Here is a 14,488-nt window from a genome sequence, read left to right as displayed (position 1 = left end):
AAAAGACAATTATGACAATTATGTCATACTTACATCTAATTATCTGTTTGAGTTTAAAATACGTATATGTTTGAAGATTTTAAAATAGGGTGAGGGTATGGGGAGACTAAATACATATTTACACTGGTAAGTGTTTTCCAAGAGCCCTATGAATTCATATGATGGCCCTGATTTGAACCAGGATCAGTTTAGCAGAGACAAACCACTGGTATTAAAATGAATGGAAGAAATTGGAACAGCCAACGGATGTAGCAAAGGAAGTCCCTCCTCACAGGTAAAAGAGCCAATCACCTTTTAGATACAGACATCACCAGTCAGTCAACTCGGCAATGCACACTGGGCATTATCAGAAGCAACTTTATTGCCAGGTATGCTTACACATACAAGGAATTTAATTAATTTTTTAGAATTTGAAAGAATTTAAAGAATTTGTCTTGATGACAGGAGCTTCCAGTGTACAACAATACAATACAGCAACAAGACAGAGATAATAATAAGAAAAAAATTATAATAAATAAATAGAAATAGAATAAGAATAAAAATTGGATAGAAAATAAAGTATATATAGAATACACAATAAGACTATATATACACACACACACACACACACACACATATATACATATACATATATACGTAGTGCAAATACAAATCTTTTATATACAGTGCAAGGGAATGTAATAGCAGAAGAGGTAGGATGTGTTGGATAAATATAAAAAGTCTAAACTGTGAATTGCATATAATTATTGCTCAATGGGGCAGTTTTAACTGTTCATGAGATGGATAGCCTGAAGGAAAAAACTGTACCTGTGCCCGATGGTTCTGATGTTCACAGCTCTGAAGTGCCGGCCAGAAGGCAATAGTTCAAAGAGGTAGTGGGCTGGGTGAGTGGGGTGCAGAGTGATTTTTCCAGGCTTTTTCCTCACTCTGGAAGTGTACAGTTCTTGAAGAGAGGGCAGGGGGCAACCAATAATCTGCTCAGCAGTCCGAACTGTCCTCTGTAGTCTTCTGATATCCGATTTCGTAGCTGCTCCAAAACAGACAGTTACTGAAGTGCAGAGGACAAACTCAGTGACTGCTGAGTAGAACTGTATCAGCAGCGCCTGTGGCAGGTTGAAATTCCTCAACTAGCGAAGGAAGTACAACCTCTGCTGGGCCTTTTTCACAATGGAGTCAATGTGGGTCTCCCACTTCAGGTCCTTTGAGATGGTAGTGCCCAGGAACCTGAATGACTCCACTGCTGTCTGTATACAGACTCATCGTAATCTTGGATGAGGCCGATGACAGTGGTGTCATCTGCAAACTTCAGGAGCTTGACAGATGGGTCCTTGGCGGTGCAGTCGTTTGTATATAGGGAGATGAGTAGTGGCACATCCCTGGGGGTCCGTCTGAAAGCTGTTAATCCACTGACAGATAGACGTGGGAACAGAGAGTTGGTGTAATTTAGTCTGGAGTATAGCTGGGATGATGGTGTTGAAAGCTGAACTGAAGTCCACAAAAAGGATCCTTGCATATGTCCCTGGTCTGTCAAGATGTTGCAGGATATGATGCAATCCCATGTTGACTGCATCCTCCATAGACCTGTTTGCTCGATAAGCAAATTGAAGGTGATCTAGAAAGGGTCCAGTGATGTCCGTCAGGTGGGCCAACACCAGTCTCTCAAATGATTTCATGACCACAGATGTTGGGCGATGGACCTGTAGTCATTAAATCCTGTGATTTTGGGTTCCTTTGGGACAGAAATGATGATTGAGCGTTTGAAGCAGCATGGGACTTCACACTGCTCCAGTGATCTATTGAAGATCAGTGTGAAGATGGGGGCCAGCTGTTTAGCACAGGATCTAAGAAATTACCCAGTAAACTAGCATTTTTAGCATTATTTGAGCTAAAGAAGCACACTTTATGAAAGCATTGTTGTCACATTGTACTGCTGATTTAAAATATGTTCTTTGTTCTTAATCTTAAACACCCATTTTCGAGATTTCTGTCTTTCCCCATTCAAGTAGATAGTAGCTGTACTTTTATGCCAAGTGTTTACATTGAAAATAGCTCCCCAGCCTGGCGTTGCAAAGATGTATGACGAGTGGACTGACTTGCCTTGAAATAACTTTGTTTGAATTCACTTGATGTCGTGATTCAGTAAAATCTGTCCTTAAACAGCAGGTGGCGGTAGTGAGCTGAAAGCTAGTCTGATCCTCGGTGTGTTTTTAGGGAAGAAATACACAGGCGCAGTCGTTCGAAAAAATGTTCCATAGCGGCGCAATGAATCAACAACAGTGGATTCAGAAATTAACACACTTTCAGGTATTATTTATTAATTGTTAGGATTCAAATTATGTAGTTAATTTTGATGTATTTTCTCCTGAAAATTGTAGATGTTATTTATCCCGCCATCTTTCAGATCAGTAACTTAGCTGACAGTTGACAAGTTTTGTTTACAGTAGCCTCACAGTTAATTGAGCTTTTATTGTGTTTGTTTGTGTTTTAGGAGCAATTTCCATATGTTTGGGTGTCTTTTTATGTAGATATATGTAGATGTTTTCTTTGTTTTGCCGTTCTTTCGATGTATTTGCTGTAAATGAAAAGAAAACTGATATATATATATATATATTGATTTTGTTATGCCATTTTGTCCACTCGAGGCTTACTGTCGTGGTTATTTAATGAGGAAAGATCTGAGTTCGGTCCGCACCCAGTTTGAAGACATTGTGCGAGAGATTGATGGAAATTTGGATCATTTGCTCTGGAGAGGAAACATCATACCCAAACCTCACTTTACTGACACTGTGAGCTCCCTATCATAACTCATATCTGTAACTGTCTACTGTTATTTTACATTAACGCGCCGTTTTTTTTTTTTTTTTTTTTTTATTACTTATATAGGCTATATCTTTTTAACATTGACATTTTAATATGGGTGTCATGTTACCCCTTAGAAAAGCCTATTACTGAAGTATGGATGCTCCAGGAATCAGTGCAATGACCATCTTGATGACTCGGCGAAGGAACAGAAAGTAGACTATGAGGACAGTAAATCTGTCTTACGATCTGAAGTTCTGGTACCTGAGAGAGACGAAGCTCCTAAAACAGCCGGTGCAGAAGCTTCTACACTTTTGGATGGGGATGTGGAACAGAGAGATAATCTGACGGATGATTTTACTACACTTTGTAGTGCTGTGAATCCAGATATTAGTCACAGCAGCTTACTTCAGAAAGGTGTGTTTGAAAGAGGGGCTGAAAAAAGGAGTAGAAGGATTTTAGAGAAATGGACCAGTTGGATATACTCATGGCCAGGCCTTAAAAATGCCGAGTTCTTGGCATTTTCTGTGCTGTTTTGGGGGGAAACTGCAGTGTAATGGGGTTTTTACAGATTGTTTTTTTTTTTACCATTTAAATATGTTATGTTTTGTACAGGGCTGAGAGTACTACAGTCTTATTGTTAGCTAAAAGAATTGGGCCCCCCTGATTGTGTATGTTTTTGGGACCTTATTCTTTTTTAAAAATACAATTTAAGAAATTGTTGTAGCCCCCCCTGTATCTGTGACCCTTAGAATCATTACCACCTTTCACCCCACTAGCTGATGATATTAATGATGGGCGTTCTAATCTGTGGCACCTTCTGCAAAGTTCTGCGGCATCAGATTCTGTGTGGATCTGCTGTGATGAATTGAGCCTCCATCATATCCTGATTCCATTCACCCTCATCCTCCTTTTCAGCTATTCACTGTCCTACATAATTAAGGCAAAAGGCCAATAAATAAAAAAATGAAGTTGAGTAGAAATTGGGGGTTAAAATCCCCAGGATATGTTTGGGGTGATGTAACATTAATTATAAAATACTGTAGATCAACAACACCATACATATACAGTTTTGGTTTTCCTAAGAAACGTTGCTTGTGGATTTATTATTATTATTATTTAATTGTACACTCTTTTCCTGGCAGGAACCCATGTGCATTCTGTTTTTAAAGATGGAGCACATACTGCTGACTCTCTGAGACAGCAGAGAAGTGCTTTGGCCATGGAACTTCTGTGGATCCAGCAAGCCATTAGAAGCAGAAAGAAAGTGAGAAACATTTCTATTTTATAAATTAAATTAAAAGAGACCGATTTTACTGAGAATAGCTCTCTCTAAACCAGCAAGCTATTGGAGATTGTGTTTATGCCACTGGTAGTTCTAAAAGCCTTGCAAAAAAATGATGTTAGATGACAGGAAAAGATCCTAATCATGAAAATGATTTGTAAGTTTTTTTTTAAATGTACGAGTGTTTTTTTATTTTATATATTTTTTTATGGAATGGATATACTGTTGGCATTTCCTAATCTGCTGCTCTGCTCTTTTGTAGTATCTGACCCTCAAGCAGAGAATGGATGTGTCGCACTAATGCTGGGCCAGCTGAATCCACCACTGTGTGACGAGAGATCTTTTTCTAATTGTTTAAAAGGAATATTCCGGGTTCAATACAAGTTAAGCTCAATCGACAGCATTTGTGGCATAATATTGATTACCACAAAAAAGCTCAAATAATACATGAGTTTTATCAGAAGAATTAACGTAAGTGCTTTAATAAAATTATAAGCTTCATATTTTTGCCTTTAAACCCTCCAAAAATTGGCCCCATTCACTTCTATTGTAAGTGCCTCACTGTAACCTCCATTTAAAAAAAAAAGTTTAAATACTTTTTTGAGGTAATTGGCATTATGACACAAATGCTGTCAATTGAGCTTAACTTGTATTAAACCTGGAATATTCTTTTAAGCCTGTATAACATTTCCTGTGCTGCTGGGAGGGAAGAATATTTTAACTACACAATGTTTGTGAATTATTTAAATGTATATTTATGAACCTGTTTTCTGTGCTCCTTTTTGTATATTTGTTAAAGAATAATAATTTAGTTTTGTACAAAACATTTTAAATAAATATCAAATGCACATACATGGAATGGAGATGGAAGAGTTTGTTTTTCTGTAACAGAAAGCCAACAGACAATCCACAAAACATCAAGGCAAACCTTTCTCAGTTACATCAAATCAAACTGTTTTACTTTAAACTGTTTCCTCTTGATTTTTCCAATCAGTAAATGGTTTAATACCTTTTGAGGCACAAGTCATACAAAGTCATACTGTGTGACAGGCTTACATTTTTGCTGTTTAAAAGCTAAATAAAGCAAACGGTTTTTGCTCATTGCCAACCTAGAAAGGTTCTTTACCTCCCTGTGATCCAGAATGTGTGATATTTCTGTTCTCTGGTCTGCTGGGTGGTGATAAGGTACATTATTCTCTGAAAACACACAAATCTCCACATACACACACATTCAGAGCTTTGTATGCAGAATCCTGGATTTAGCTATTTTAAATGTAAGATTAAATTGCTTAACTATTTTGTTTTGCACAATCTATATGTGTTCAAATAGTATTGTAATTTCTCTATGAATAGACATGAAGTTAACTAGATGTTCTAAATACATTGACAATTAAGGATTTACTTTTGTCTTCTCTCTAACCCTCTCTCTCCTCCCTCACCCCCCCTCTCTCTCTCGTAGTTGCTGAAGCCCCACAAAGGCAGCCGCCATAGTAAGTAATGCTCCCATGGCAACCAGGAAACACTCTAGTGTGTGTGTGAGAGAGAGGGAGGGAGTCTGTACGGGGTGCTTGAGTGATATTCTGCTATATCACACACACACACACACACACACACACAGTGCTTTATTTTGAAATAATTACAGAAAAAATTACCACATCTGGAAATAACAGATCAGATGAACTGATGAGTTTTTACCAGGTGATCCACTGGATAACATAAGCTTCCTTTTGTAAGTGTGATTTTCTTGTGAGTGTTTGTGGATTTGCATAAGCAGGTTAATAGGTCTCTGAGCTGAAAGTGAATCAGTTTGTAAGTTTTTTGTGTTTTAAGTTTTGTTTTCAGTGGGGATGGAGAGATTTGGATTCTTCACCAACTTCATTAACTTGCTTATGGTTAACTTGTGTAGTGAAAGAAACTAATAACACCTATGTGTTACTGTTTGTTTGTGTTTATTTCACAGGTGTGTGTTAATGTGCCTGGTTTAGGGTCATGGCATCCACTGGTATGACTAGTCACCTTCCTCCAGTCAAAAGTGTGGTTGTGTACAGAAATGGAGACCCTTTCTACTCAGGTTAGAGAAGTTTTTTGGTGGTTTTCGTTGTTGCATATATAATGTTCAAATATAAAAACATTCATATACTGTATAAATACAGTGATGTGCTGTGGTGAAAAGAGTACTGATTTTTTTTTTTTTTACTTAAGTAAAAGTACTGCTACTGAAGAAATAATTAACTTGGGTACAAGTAGAAGTACAGAGAAATATTATGACTCAGGTAAGAGTAAATAAGTAGTTTGCCAAAAAACTACTCAAGTAATTACGTTACAAGTTACTTTATAAAAATTATATTATATATAGTATATACGCTTCCATTTTTAGAACACAAAGACATTGGTGTTCTTTTTTGTTATTATTGATTCCATATAACATATATATATATATTTATAAAACAGAATATTTGGAATCACATATTATTTACAACCCTTCCTCCCGAACATTAACCACCCCAACACAAACAGATACCCCAGTGGTCAAATAAAATTGACAAAGACACACAAACAGAAGAAAATATTGTATTTCTTAAATGTAGAAATACATTTAAAAAAGTATATGTTCAAAAACAAAAAGGCTACAACATACACATTTAAAACAACACGTCTCCCTCCACTGCCCCTTCCCGAGAGCCCTCCAAAAAGGCCAAATAGCTGCCCCACCTCCTGATGAACATATCCATGGTGCCTAGCCTTCTATATGACAACTCTTCCCAAGCTGCCACCCTGCCCATCTCCTCGCACCACTCACGAAACGAGGGGGCTCCAGCTGACTTCCATCCTCTAAGGATAACCTGTCTGCCCACCATAACACCGGCCAGGATCCAATTCTTCATGTACTTATCTCCTACATCAATGACCGCCTCGTCACCCAAAATACAGAGCCTGGGGCAAAAGGAGATCCGAGTACCCAATACGTCGGCCATAAAATTCTGAACCCTCAACCAGAACTCATGTATCCCCCAAAAAACATGGGTGGTGTCTCCATCTTCTAAATGGCATCGCCAGCAGGTGGGTGTGTCCTTAAGACCAAGCCTATACAATTTAGAAGGGATCCAATGAAATCTATGTAGAATCTTAAATTGCATAAGGCACACCCTTGCATCTCTAGATGCAGACTTGACGTTTTTAAGAATCCTAGCCCACACTCCCTTCTCCAAAAACAAATTTAAATCTTCCTCCCATAATCTTTTGAGGGAATTTAAAGCTCCGTCCCCCAGACTCTGAATTAGCAGGGAGTAATACACTGATGCCTCATGACTTTTTCCAAAAGCAGTAATCACCACTCCCAGAGTATCTGCCGCACTAGGAGGGTGCGTGCCACTCCCAAAAACAGTGCAGAGTAGGTGGCGCAGCTGTAAATACTTATAAAATTGAGATCTGGGAATTCCAAAATTTTGAACCAAATTTTCAAAAGGTCTCAATACTCCACTCTCATATAGGTCTCCGTGTGTATTAACCCCCCTCACAATCCAATCTGACCAACAGAATGGGGACTTATTAATGCATAGTTTAGGGTTCTGCCATATGCTCAGCTACGTTTAAATAAATATCCAAATTAAACACTATGGACACTTTTGTCCATATCGAGTGTAAATGCAAAATAATGGGGTGTGACTTCTCCGATTAATTTGATCGAAAGGCTATGCAGAGGCGAGATAGGGGCAAGAGCTTCCTTTTCAATACAAAACCAGGGAGGGGCTCTCTCAGGTGGAAGCGACCAATGAGCCAAATGTCTGAGACCGAATGCATAACAATAAAACAGAATCTTGGGTAGGCCTAACCCACCTTTGTCAATCGACCTACGTAACTTATTAAAATTTAAACTGGCACGCTTACCATTCCAAATGAAGACTTCGCTATACTATCAAATTGCTTGAAATAAGAGAGGGGGACATCTATAGGGAGAGATTGTAATAGGTGGTTGAATTTTGGAATACAATTCATTTTAAGCACATTAACCTTCCCAAACATCGATAAGTGTAATGAAGCCCACCTGTCCACATCATTCGAAAACCTTTTTATTAAGGGATCAAAATGAGCTCTGACTAAATCAGACAAATTTGCTGGGAATAATATTCCCAAATACATAATGCCCTGTTTGGGCCACTGGAAGGCACCCGGCTGGAAGGCCGTTACTGGACAGTACGCTGTCAAAGCCAAAGCTTCGGATTAGACCAATTGACTTTGTATCCTGAGAACTTGGAAAAGGAATTAATAATTCTGTGGAGGCAAGGCATAGATCTAGTGGGGTCGGAGACGAATAATAAAATATAATCTGCGTAAAGCAGAAGCTTATGCGCCACACCTCCTGCAATCACCCCTGGAAAATCATCCTCATTTCTTATCGCGGCTGCTAATGGTTCCAGGGCAAGACAGAACAATAATGGGGAAAGAGGGCAACCCTGCCGAGTGCCCCTATTAAGAGTAAAATAATCTGAAATTAACCCATTTGTTTGTACCGCTGCTACAGGGTTTTTATAAAGTAACTTAATCCAACCAATAAATGTACTCTCGAACCCATACATTTCCAAAATCTTAAAAATATAATCCCATTCTACCATATCAAACGCGTTTTCGGTGTCAAGTGTGATGGCAGCGACCGGAGACTGATCATTCGCTACTGACCACATGATATTGATGAGACGCCTGATGTTATCAGAAGAGCTGCGGCCCTGAATAAACCCCACCTGATCTATATGTATAAGAGATGTCATAACCTTACTTAATCGGTTAGCCAAAATGTTTGACAATTTTTACATCTAGTTGGATCAGGGAGATTGGACGGTAACTTTTACATTCACTCAGATCTTTGTTCTTTCTAAGAATTAGACTGATCCAGGATTGTGTCATGGTTGGAGGAAGCTTTCCATTCTTAAATGATTCAGTATAAACTTCTAACAAAAGTGGAGCCAGTTGTGTAGCATAGGATCTAAAAAATTCTGCAGCAAAACCATCTGGCCCCGGAGCCTTGCCAGTAGGTAGGGACTTAATTACCTCGTCAAGCTCCTCCTAGGTTATCTCAGAATCAAGAGCGTTTTTTCGCTCAGTCGTCAGTTTAGGGAGTTCAAATGGTTCCACAAAGTTTCTAATATCTTCATCAGTAGACAAAGACATGGAACTATAAAGATCAAGATATAATTCTTTAAAGGCATTATTAATATCAATGGCTGAGGTACAAATTTCACCACCAGCAGATTTCACTGAGGGAATGATAGAAAGAGACTCTCTGCTTTATATATCTAGCCAAAAGCTTCCCTGCTTTGTCCCCCGACTCAAAGTATGACTGTCTTACCCTGAATAACCAAAACTCCACTTTCTGCGACAAAATAGTATTATGTCTATATTTCAATCGGGTCAATTCTCTGAGGCCATCAGATGACATACGGCGCTTCAGCTCTGCCTCTGCACTTTTAATATTTCCTTCCAACTCCACGAGTTCTCGTGCTTTGGATATTTTGATGAATGAGGCATACTGTATGATCCGACCCCTAAGAACCGCCTTAAGTGCCTCCCAAGCCACGCCCACAGAGGATACCGAGGACCAGTTGGTCTCCATATAAACACTGGTTTCAGTCTTTAACATTTGTTGGAAATCAGGATTTTGCAAAAGGGATACATTAAAGCGCCAACTATATTATTTATTTTTCTATATGTGGCAACACCTCTAAACTCACCAGGGTGTGATCCGAGACTAAAGTTTTTCCAATTGAGCAATCATAAACAGATGAAATGAGGGATTTGGATATATATATAAAAAAAAATCTATTCTAGAATAAATCTTATGGACTGTTGAAAAAATTTATAGTCTCTCCCAGATGGGTTCAAAAGTCTCCAAATAAGACCAAGATTTTTACACATCCTGTGAAGCGTCAATGTTGCTCTAGGTGGCTTACATACTTTTGCTTCACTATGATCAAGGACTGAGTCCATCAAAAGATTAAAGTCTCCTCCCAAAATTATATCATGAGGGGTGCCAGCAGCTTGCAACGGCATTAGGTGCGTAAATATTAGCCAAAATCAGACTTTGCCCCTGAATTTCTACTAAAACAATAATGACTCTTCCTAATTTACCATGAAACTGTTTGAGAAATTTGAATTGTAAATGTTTATTTACCAATATAATGACTCCCTTGCTTTTACTTGAGCCAACACTAAAAAAACGTGTCCACCCCATATCTTCCCAAATTTTTCAGCTTCCTGCAGGGAAAGATGTGTTTCTTGAAGAAACACTATATCATATTTCTTACATTTAAGAAAAGAAATAACCTTCCTTCTTTTTATGGGGTGCCCCAACCCATTCACATTCCATGTGGAGAGAGATAGTACACTCATACTGACATTCGACATTTTGATATAATAGAAAAAATAAATTGTGCGCCAAAAACAAAATTATGAAGACCACATTTCAACATCAATGCAACAATAAAACCCCGAACTTCCCCCTGAACAAAACAAACAGAAAAAAGAAAAACGTGCGCATTAACCCCACGCACGAAAGTGCCAACCAGCGTCAATCCCTTTAAACTCAAAGAGTCCATGTACGTCTACGAGAGCCCCGCGACAACTTTGCCATCGGATTGCTCAATTTTGCCTCACAAATTTGTAAGGCAAAATTACATAACATCAAATATTTTGTAAAACAAACCCCAGCCAATAGGCAGAATAAACACAAAGAACGTGTAGACTCATTCACAGAACTGTCCCAAAGGTGTGTTCCTTCACAAAACAAATTCCAGCCGATATAAAGCCGTTCAGTTTCCTTGGTCAGACAAACGAATCTTCAGTGAGCCAGCTGTTGAGTGCAGCAGATGACATAATCATTCCAATGTCCCACGAAAATACTCCACAAATCATACTCCAGCCAACAGGAGGCATAAGCACAAGGAACTGACAGATTCATCCATAACTGTCCCGAAGTAATATTATTTAACAAAACAAGCTCCAACCGCTAGGCGGAACCAGCACAAAAGGAAACGAAACACGCATCCCGGTTCCTCGGATGGTCAAGAGTCAGTTCATTCGGAGGCCGCATAAAAGTATATCCCATGATTTACACAGTCCGCCAACTTTATAAAAGACATCCTTTGTGTGGGCATGTAGATATTTTGCGGTCATCCGTTCATTGTAAAAGTGATTTTCCGTCAATCCAAAAGTTTCTTTAAGGAAAAGTGTTAAACAAAACAAAACAAACTCCAGCCGCTTGGCAGAGCCAACGCAGAAGGAAACAATAATGGCACCCAGCTTCCTCTAAAAGCCAGAGTATGTACAGTGAGTCAATCCACTCACAAGAAAAACACCCAATGGCTACTTACCCATTGTTTCAATAAAAGACATTGCCTGATTGGGACATGTAAATACTTTGCTGCCGTCCTTGGTATTTATTCTCAGTCTGGCTGGAAACATCAGAGCAAAAGTGATCTTCCGCTGATGTAAGCGTTTCTTGTATTCCTTAAACCGATCGCGTTTCTATCTTGTCGAGTTCGCAAAGTCCGGAAACAAGAAAATATTGTAATTCTTCCAAGAAAGCTTTCCTTTGCTCCTCACCTGGTGCAACACGAGATCTTTATCGGATGATCTCAAAAATTTGGCCAGAATTGATCGGGGCCTTCCTCCCTCAGCAGATCTGTGAGCTGGGACTCTGTGAGCTCGCTTGATTTCCAGCTTGTGGCCTGTTATGTCGAGCAGACTCGGGAAAAGCTCGTCTAGGAATTTCACCATATCTCTGCCCTCCTCATGCTCAGGAATTCCAACAATTCGAATGTTATTCCTGTGGCTTCTATTCTCAAGATCTTCAAGCTTATCAAGAACACGTTCCAAATCAACTTTGGTCGCGGGCGGATTAGCGGCTAATTACCTCTCTGATGACTCTAAATAATCGATTCATTTTTCAACATCTGTCACTCTTGTGACTAGCTCAGAGAATTTTTTTTCCATCGCCGTAATCGATCGACATATTACAGCGAGATCCTCCAAGTCCGCAAGTACCTTCGTCAACATTACCGACATGTTGGACAGTTGACGCTGGATTCCTTCTCCCGCCGCGCCATCCAAATCGAGTCCCCGGTCCACAGGCCTGTCTGGGCTTTCATCTTGAACCCGTAAGTGTCTTTTAATGTCTCCAGAGCCCGAGGATTTTGACTTCTTTGCCATGTTTACCTCAAACAGTAAATGTGTAACTGGGTGTATCGAATTTCACCGGATTATATCATGAAAATAATTTAAAAAAATTAGCAAAGTGCGCAGAGCTGTCTCTCACACGTCTGCCCTTTGCATGGCGTCACCCCTCCCCCTGACATTGTTGTTCTTGAAATAAATTGATGCTTTCACCAAGGATGCATTAAATTGATCAGAAATACTTCCAAAATCCTTAATTGCAAATTATTATTACGGTTTGAAATAATTGTTGAAAATAAAGGGGTATTTATAAAATTTTTTCTTTACCCGTGATGGCAAACATATACCGTGTCACCTATTCCTTACAAAAGCATTCTAAAGTGCTAATTTGGTACTCATGACATTTTTTTATTATTAGAACAATTGAAAATGGTTGCGCTACCATGCGGAAATTACAATACCGTGGGTTTTTTCCCCATTTGCTGAGGTATTGAGTTCTTACAAATTGCTTTACACTTGCAAGTCAATTTTTTTTTTTTTTTTTAAATAGGCAAAAAGAAACGCATTTCTCCTGAAATTATATTTTCTCCTAAAGTCTATTGTTTTAGAGAGATGAAGGCTATTCCATGCATTACTGTTTTGAAAAGAAACTCTAACCAGGATAGAGAGGGAAGTGGATGGCACAACAAAAAGACAAGTAAATCACAGTCTCTAGTTTGAGAAACAGAGTCCTCACATTTCCTTAACTAGCAGCTTCTAAATGCCAAAGACCTGCATTGTTGCAAGAGGATTCTTGGACATACAGAATTTTTTAAGAATACATCATTTACATAGAAATAGCCATTTGTAACACTCTAAATGTCTCTAAATCATTCTAAACTACATAATGTGCATTGTGACTGAAACACATTCCTATTTCTGTGACTGGAGTGGGGAAGAATGAGGCTCAGGACCCAAGTGCAGAGATAAAAAACAAGGAATTTATTTATATACAAAAATAAATAAAAAAACAAACCAAAACTCCCACAAGGGAGGAAACAAACATAAACAACCCCGTAGGGGAAAACGAATAATCCAGGGCTGGGGCAGAGGGTAACGGGGAATCAGGACCAACTGGACCGAATAGGACTGGGACTGGAAGCAAGACCGACTGGAAACACAAGACTCACACCGACTGAGCATACAAGCACACTAGACGGCCTGGCCCTGGACAGCACAAACGGGGAGACTAAAATAGGGAGAGAAATCAACAACACGAGGTGCACCAGTTTTCGCAAGAGACAGACATAAACTATTGATGCGGGTGCATGCTGTGCATGCAAGATGAAATAAGCGCACTGCACCCACGTCAATAACAGACAGAACATGGAACATGAGTGTCTGGATCCCGGCACAGACTGAAACCAAACCAGACAGGGAAGTCAGGAACCAGCCACCATGCTATAGACAAGAACAATACTGACCAAAGAGCGCATGGCGGTAACTCACAACCGGACCTGTGCACTCACACAAAGACAGCACCTGAAACACAAGACAAAACATGGGACGATAATGTCACAATCCTGTCAGACAAAAACCTAGACTGACAGAGTGACAGGACCATGACATTACCCCCCCCCCCCCCAAAAAAAATACTCAAGACAACAAAAGGAGCACTAATACAAAATAGAAAATACAACAGAAAGGAAGGCAAGGAGGGAAACCAGGGAGGGAGCTTAATGTGCATTGTGACTGAAACACATTCCTATTTCTGTGACCGGAGTGGGGAAGAATGAGGCTCAGGATCCAAGTGCAGAGATGCAAAAAACAAGGAATTTATTTATATACAAAAAGAAATAAAAAAACAAACCAAAATTCCCACAAGGGGGAAAACAAACATAAACAACCCTGTAGGGGAAAACAAATAATCCATAGCTGGGGTAACGGGGAATCAGGACCGACCGAACAGGACTGGGACTAGAAACAAGACTGACTGGAAACACAAGACCCACACTGACTGAACATACAAGCACACAAGACGAACTGGCCCTGGACAGCACAGACGGGGAGACTAAAATAGGGAGAGAAATCAACAGGTTAACAAGACAGGGCAGGTGTGACTAATAAACGAAAAATGGACAAATAAGGAGGCGGGGTATGACGTAAGACAGAGAGACATGCAGCGATGCAGAAATGGCAAGGCATGAGCGCACATCGCCAAGACAACAACCGGACCCGTGCGCTCACACAAAGACAGCA

The 14,488-nt window shown here is 39.5% G+C and overlaps 2 protein-coding genes across 3 annotated transcripts in view; both read left to right on the top strand.

Annotated features, from left to right (window-relative positions):
- The first annotated feature begins 2,217 nt into the window (after positions 1 to 2,217).
- On the top strand, positions 2,218 to 5,565 carry iqcc (IQ motif containing C). The gene is made up of 5 exons (XM_051648487.1): positions 2,218 to 2,304; positions 2,643 to 2,786; positions 2,937 to 3,216; positions 3,945 to 4,066; positions 4,347 to 5,565. Exons 1-5 carry the CDS (start codon positions 2,245 to 2,247, stop codon positions 4,383 to 4,385), a joined length of 645 nt encoding a protein of 214 aa, XP_051504447.1. The 5' UTR covers positions 2,218 to 2,244; the 3' UTR covers positions 4,386 to 5,565.
- The window catches only part of dcdc2b (doublecortin domain containing 2B), a 21,687-nt gene continuing 12,752 nt past the window's right edge, over positions 5,554 to 14,488 (top strand). Inside the window, exons 1-2 of one of the 2 annotated variants that reach the window (XM_051648484.1) lie at positions 5,554 to 5,574; positions 6,045 to 6,155. In XM_051648484.1, coding sequence (XP_051504444.1) covers positions 6,074 to 6,155 — 82 coding nt within the window. In that variant the 5' untranslated portion in view covers positions 5,554 to 5,574; positions 6,045 to 6,073. Of the gene's footprint in view, positions 5,575 to 5,715; positions 5,814 to 6,044; positions 6,156 to 14,488 lie in introns of those variants that run through there. The other variant, XM_051648485.1, reaches the window with a different exon arrangement.

This window comes from Myxocyprinus asiaticus, chromosome 21 (assembly GCF_019703515.2).
Source record: "Myxocyprinus asiaticus isolate MX2 ecotype Aquarium Trade chromosome 21, UBuf_Myxa_2, whole genome shotgun sequence".
Classification (NCBI taxonomy): domain Eukaryota; kingdom Metazoa; phylum Chordata; class Actinopteri; order Cypriniformes; family Catostomidae; genus Myxocyprinus; species Myxocyprinus asiaticus.
This window is presented reverse-complemented; position numbering and strand designations above follow the sequence as displayed.

Bases quoted from the DNA above. Each gene is read 5' to 3' on its own strand.
- iqcc (XM_051648487.1), top strand. From the start codon at position 2,245: ATGTTCCATAGCGGCGCAATGAATCAACAACAGTGGATTCAGAAATTA. The intron at 2,305-2,642 runs GTATTATTTATT...TGTCCACTCGAG, and splicing joins AGAAATTAACACACTTTCAG to GCTTACTGTCGTGGTTATTT. The intron at 4,067-4,346 runs GTGAGAAACATT...GCTCTTTTGTAG, and splicing joins CCATTAGAAGCAGAAAGAAA to TATCTGACCCTCAAGCAGAG.